General features: G+C 40.2%; 1 protein-coding gene across 1 annotated transcript in view; it reads right to left on the bottom strand.

Annotated features, from left to right (window-relative positions):
• The window catches only part of LOC102681348, a 50538-nt gene extending 47453 nt beyond the window's left edge, over window positions 1-3085 (bottom strand). Inside the window, exon 1 of the mRNA XM_031514852.1 lies at window positions 6-3085. Within this exon, the coding sequence (XP_031370712.1) occupies window positions 6-199 (194 nt within the window). The 5' untranslated portion in view covers window positions 200-3085. The remainder of the gene's footprint in view (window positions 1-5) is intronic.
• Window positions 3086-4308: the final 1223 nt, after the last annotated feature.

Raw genomic sequence — 4308 nt, 5'->3', positions numbered from 1 at the left:
GTGGCGGTCGGCGCCGCGAAGCGCCGAACCCGAGCTCCAACAGCTTGCGACGACGTAGCTCCTGCTCCTGGAAGTCGTGTTTCTCGTTCACCTGATGTTGCTGGTGATGCCTAGTGCTGGTGTGCTGGTCGGCGTGATGATCGCTCTGACACTGGACGCAGCTCGCCTCCAGCAGGAGCTCAGAGCTGCTCCCGCGCATCACCCGACCGCTCTCAAATAGGTGCCAACCGGAGCTTCTTCAGCCGTTCCAGGGAAACGATCGAGGGTTCTCGAGGATCCTTATCTTCACTAGGACTCATCGAGCGTCGGCCACGGCAGCTTTTGTCTCTTGGCTACAGAGGGGTCAGGGGTAGGCTCGATCGCGAGGCCGCAATTCGAGCCACCTCTCGCATGGAGAGCAAGTAGTAGATCTTTGGACCGTTCGATCGAAGCACAGTTTGCTTCGGTAATCTCATTTAGCGAGCTGCGTCATTCGATGAACACGGAGTTTTGCGGTGTTTTTTCGGTGAACGTATTAAAAAGGCTCCTTTTTAATAGGAGGAGGACCTCCACTTTTCGTTGAGCGGATGCGGTTTTAGAATGCACACTGCTTAGGACCATGTGGAAGTGAACGATACGTTTCTACGGTTTTTCGTTGATCGTATCAGTCCGATTGGTTGTTGCTTTAGACTCTCGAAACGAAATAGACCTCTGGACCTCGGCAAAACGGTCCTCCGTTATCGTTGCTCCGCCAAACACGACGGTGCCTTTGAAGTCTCATGGAAATTCTGTGAAAACTCGAGAGAGATCTCGCTATCAACGCGGCACATTTCGCTAATGGCAATATGTTCCTGATCATTCGAATATCCTTGACACGACATTTTGCAAATGGTCGGATATTTTGCTATCGCATCATCTGATCTGTTACAGTGCAGTGTCCTGTCTTTAATGAATTCTCTTTCAGAGATCGTGGAATGGATTTGAAAGTTTGTTTGCTGTTCGTTATTTCAAGTGACACGGTCAGTGCCGGTTTTAGCAGTCAAACGAACCGACCAATTTGTCTGTGCCTTATAACGTTCCCGTTTTATCGCTATGCATAATGACCTTGCACGTTTAAAGTTCTTTTAGGCCATCGAAGTAAGTCGATCGATCACGACCTTTTAGCTGTAGTCACGCTGTCGGGCATAGAGCATCTTGCCTAGCTCGCTCGGCTTGGTCTTCCGATCCGCGTGGAAAAGTTTCAAGGCCGTTATCTTTGCGCTAAGTACATCTACGAACCACTTTCTTCTCAACGAATTATCACCGAATCTCTATCTCGTAATCGACGACACTTGAGAGGATCGTTATCGAACTTAAATTCTTAATTAGGCCTTAATATTAATTCATCGTTCTCTTCGATTAACAAATATCGATAAGAATATATAGAAACACGATATAATTCGGTTAACTAATCATTTCTGTAATCCAATTAATTTCAGTTCCCTCTCTGATAATACGTTTCTTTTTTTCTTCCGTTTTCCACCTTCGTTCGTCCCTTTGTCTTATTCAGCAATCGAGAGAACAGACATAACAATCTCGGCAACATCTATCCAACTAACGAAAGTCGATGATAGATCGATTACTATCCATTAGCGCGTATAATCAACAGGAGACCCGCTCAGAACATCGAGTCGGTTGTTCAGAATTGATCGAAATTTTCTTGCTCCTGTTCCTTCTCGTCGATAACCGTAACCGTAATCAAAGAAATCCGATGATCTTTCTTTCTAACGAACGACAGATCTTTTTCTAGTTGTTTCCTTCGCTCTTTCCTCTCGACTCTTCTCGTATAAATCCTCCAGGATATCCGAGAACTCTTATTAGCCTCTATTAGATTATCGCCAATGATGGACGAACTCCTCTCTTTTCTTTCACGCGACAAAGAGCACAGTCTCCCGCTGGCTTGGGTTACAAGAACGATAACACCCGCAACTGGTTGCCTCTGGCCGCTGCTTGTTGACCTAGAAATCTCCGAGTTGATCGGTGCCACACCGTTGTTTACCTAAGTCAATCCGAACGATCGAAGCCGCGTATCCAAAGCAGCGATATCTCTTCTGATCGAGAAATCCTCGACACCTTCCACCTACCACCGTGGTCAAAATACACCTGTCACCGTGTTACTTCTACGCGAGCTTCGATCCACAAGTGTCCAAAGGGGCCGATCTCTATCTAACCAATCGGATGAATCGCGTATCGAAACGTGGCAAGACGAATTCCAGGGAAAAGCAAAATGAAACACAAAGACACCTAACGTACGACGACACCCTGACACCTGCACCTGCCTCCTGGCTCCCTCGTCACCGGTTTCGAAACCACGTCTTCGGCAGGGTCACGCGACGGATATCCGGCACAGGGTGCAGGAGCTAGGATCGGAGTGGATTTTAATGCTCGTGTTACATCGGTCACACCTGCACCTGCGACTCGCGTTCCGGGGTAGCATCCGCCTCGCGGATCGCGAGTTAAAGCGTGACTACTCGTCGAAACTCGAACGAGAGTCCTCGACGGGACAAGCTTTCGTCCGAAGCGACAGGGCGGGGTTCCAGGCGCGCATGAGCGCGTATTCTATCTCACCCCCGCGGCCACCACCCCCACGTTGCATTCCCCTTGTTTACGCTCCTGCCTTGCTCCCTTTTTGTTCGTCTTCGCGCCGTGCTCGCAATTCTCTCCTTCTCCTTCTCCGTTATCGTCCTTTAATTGCGACCCATAATTAAACCAATTTTTTCATCCGTTCCTTTCACTAGACTTCTTTTCGCTTTTGATGGAATCGAGGAGGATCGATGAATTGGATGAAAGATTGTTTTGATCGAATTTCTTATGCGCGAGATTTAGTCGGTTGATTGGTTTCGATACGATGGGGATCAGATGGTTTTTAATGTATAGAAGATATTAATATATTTGGGAGACATCTTCGGATGATTGATTTTAGAGACCTCAAAATGTCGATTGACACTTGTTTGTTGTGAATAATATTATGAAGTTTGCGTTGGACGAAAGAAAATGAAGATAGAATGAGATGGTGAGATGTGATGGATATAAAGTCTCACTTTATTTATTGTTATGCTTGAATAAGTTTTTCGATTATCAATGTTATGTATCAATATATCAATTTGTTTGTAGAATCGATCATCCAAAAATATTTTACGAATACATCAACACTTTATAGAAGTCTTATAAAAGTGTTGTACAAGTTCTTTTTTACCAATTTCTATGAATGTAAATTTTTAATCTTCTTGACAAAATACATAGATATTCTTAGAATATATTTCAACATGTTCATAAAAAATCCTAACTCTTTCTTTTTATATCTTGCTTTTAAAAGTTCTCAGACTTTCCTCGCATTTTTCACAATTGTTTTATACGCAGTAGTTCACAATTGATTGTAAATTTCCATTGTATCTTCGTTATATATACCAGCAATCAATTTTAATTATAAATATTTTTAAATCTTTTGATTTTTATTTATATCTCAATTACAGCTCGATTTGATATTATACTGAAGTTGAATAGACAATATTTATTTCATAGTTTTAATAATTTTCTGATAGAATATGTTTCTGGGATTCTTTAGTTCGGAGATTGATTAAAATTTAAAATAGATTGAAAATGGTGATTGTTTTATCGGAGATAGTTTTTTGATTGTCGTAAATGGAACGAACACAAGGCAGAACTTGTATAAATTGGTTTAGCAAAGAAACGAGAATAAAATTCTAGTCGTTTGTGTTTGAATAGAAAGAACTCGAAAGTCGGATTAAAATATTTAAATTTGGTTTTTGCATTCCTCGATTCAATAATTAATAGTAAAAATTCCAAGAAATGAAATATTTTTTTTTTATTCTTTTTTTTTTTTTTGTTAAAAATTAAAATTTTTTTCATCATATATTTACAAATAACATTTTAAAGAAAATTTATTCAGAAAAAAAATAAGTTTCTTCCAATTCGAAAATTAAACTGACATTTACTTCTTGAAGATCCATTTCTCATTAAAAAATTTTCTTCGTTTGAAGTCAATCTTCTAAATTGAATTACTTTTTCGAAAGCTGTGTACTTTTGCGGCTACCTTTTTCATTTCCTACTACTTCATGATATTTAAAGGTCTAAACTTTGACCTTTTTAAAAATATTTTCTTGTTTGTTCAGTAAAAATTTGATTAATATTGAAAAACATATGTAAAATTTAGAAAAATAGTACACATATGTATATCATTAATTTTCAGAAAAATATATCTATTGAAAATGAACAATAATTATATTCTTTTCACTTAAAGAAATTAATTTATCATACTGAATCGAACTT

Source organism: Apis dorsata, unplaced genomic scaffold (genome assembly GCF_000469605.1).
Source record: "Apis dorsata unplaced genomic scaffold, Apis dorsata 1.3 scaffold_1280, whole genome shotgun sequence".
Taxonomy (NCBI): Eukaryota; Metazoa; Arthropoda; class Insecta; order Hymenoptera; family Apidae; genus Apis; species Apis dorsata.
The sequence above is the reverse complement of the archived record's forward strand: the minus strand, read 5'-3'. Positions and strand labels throughout refer to the sequence as shown.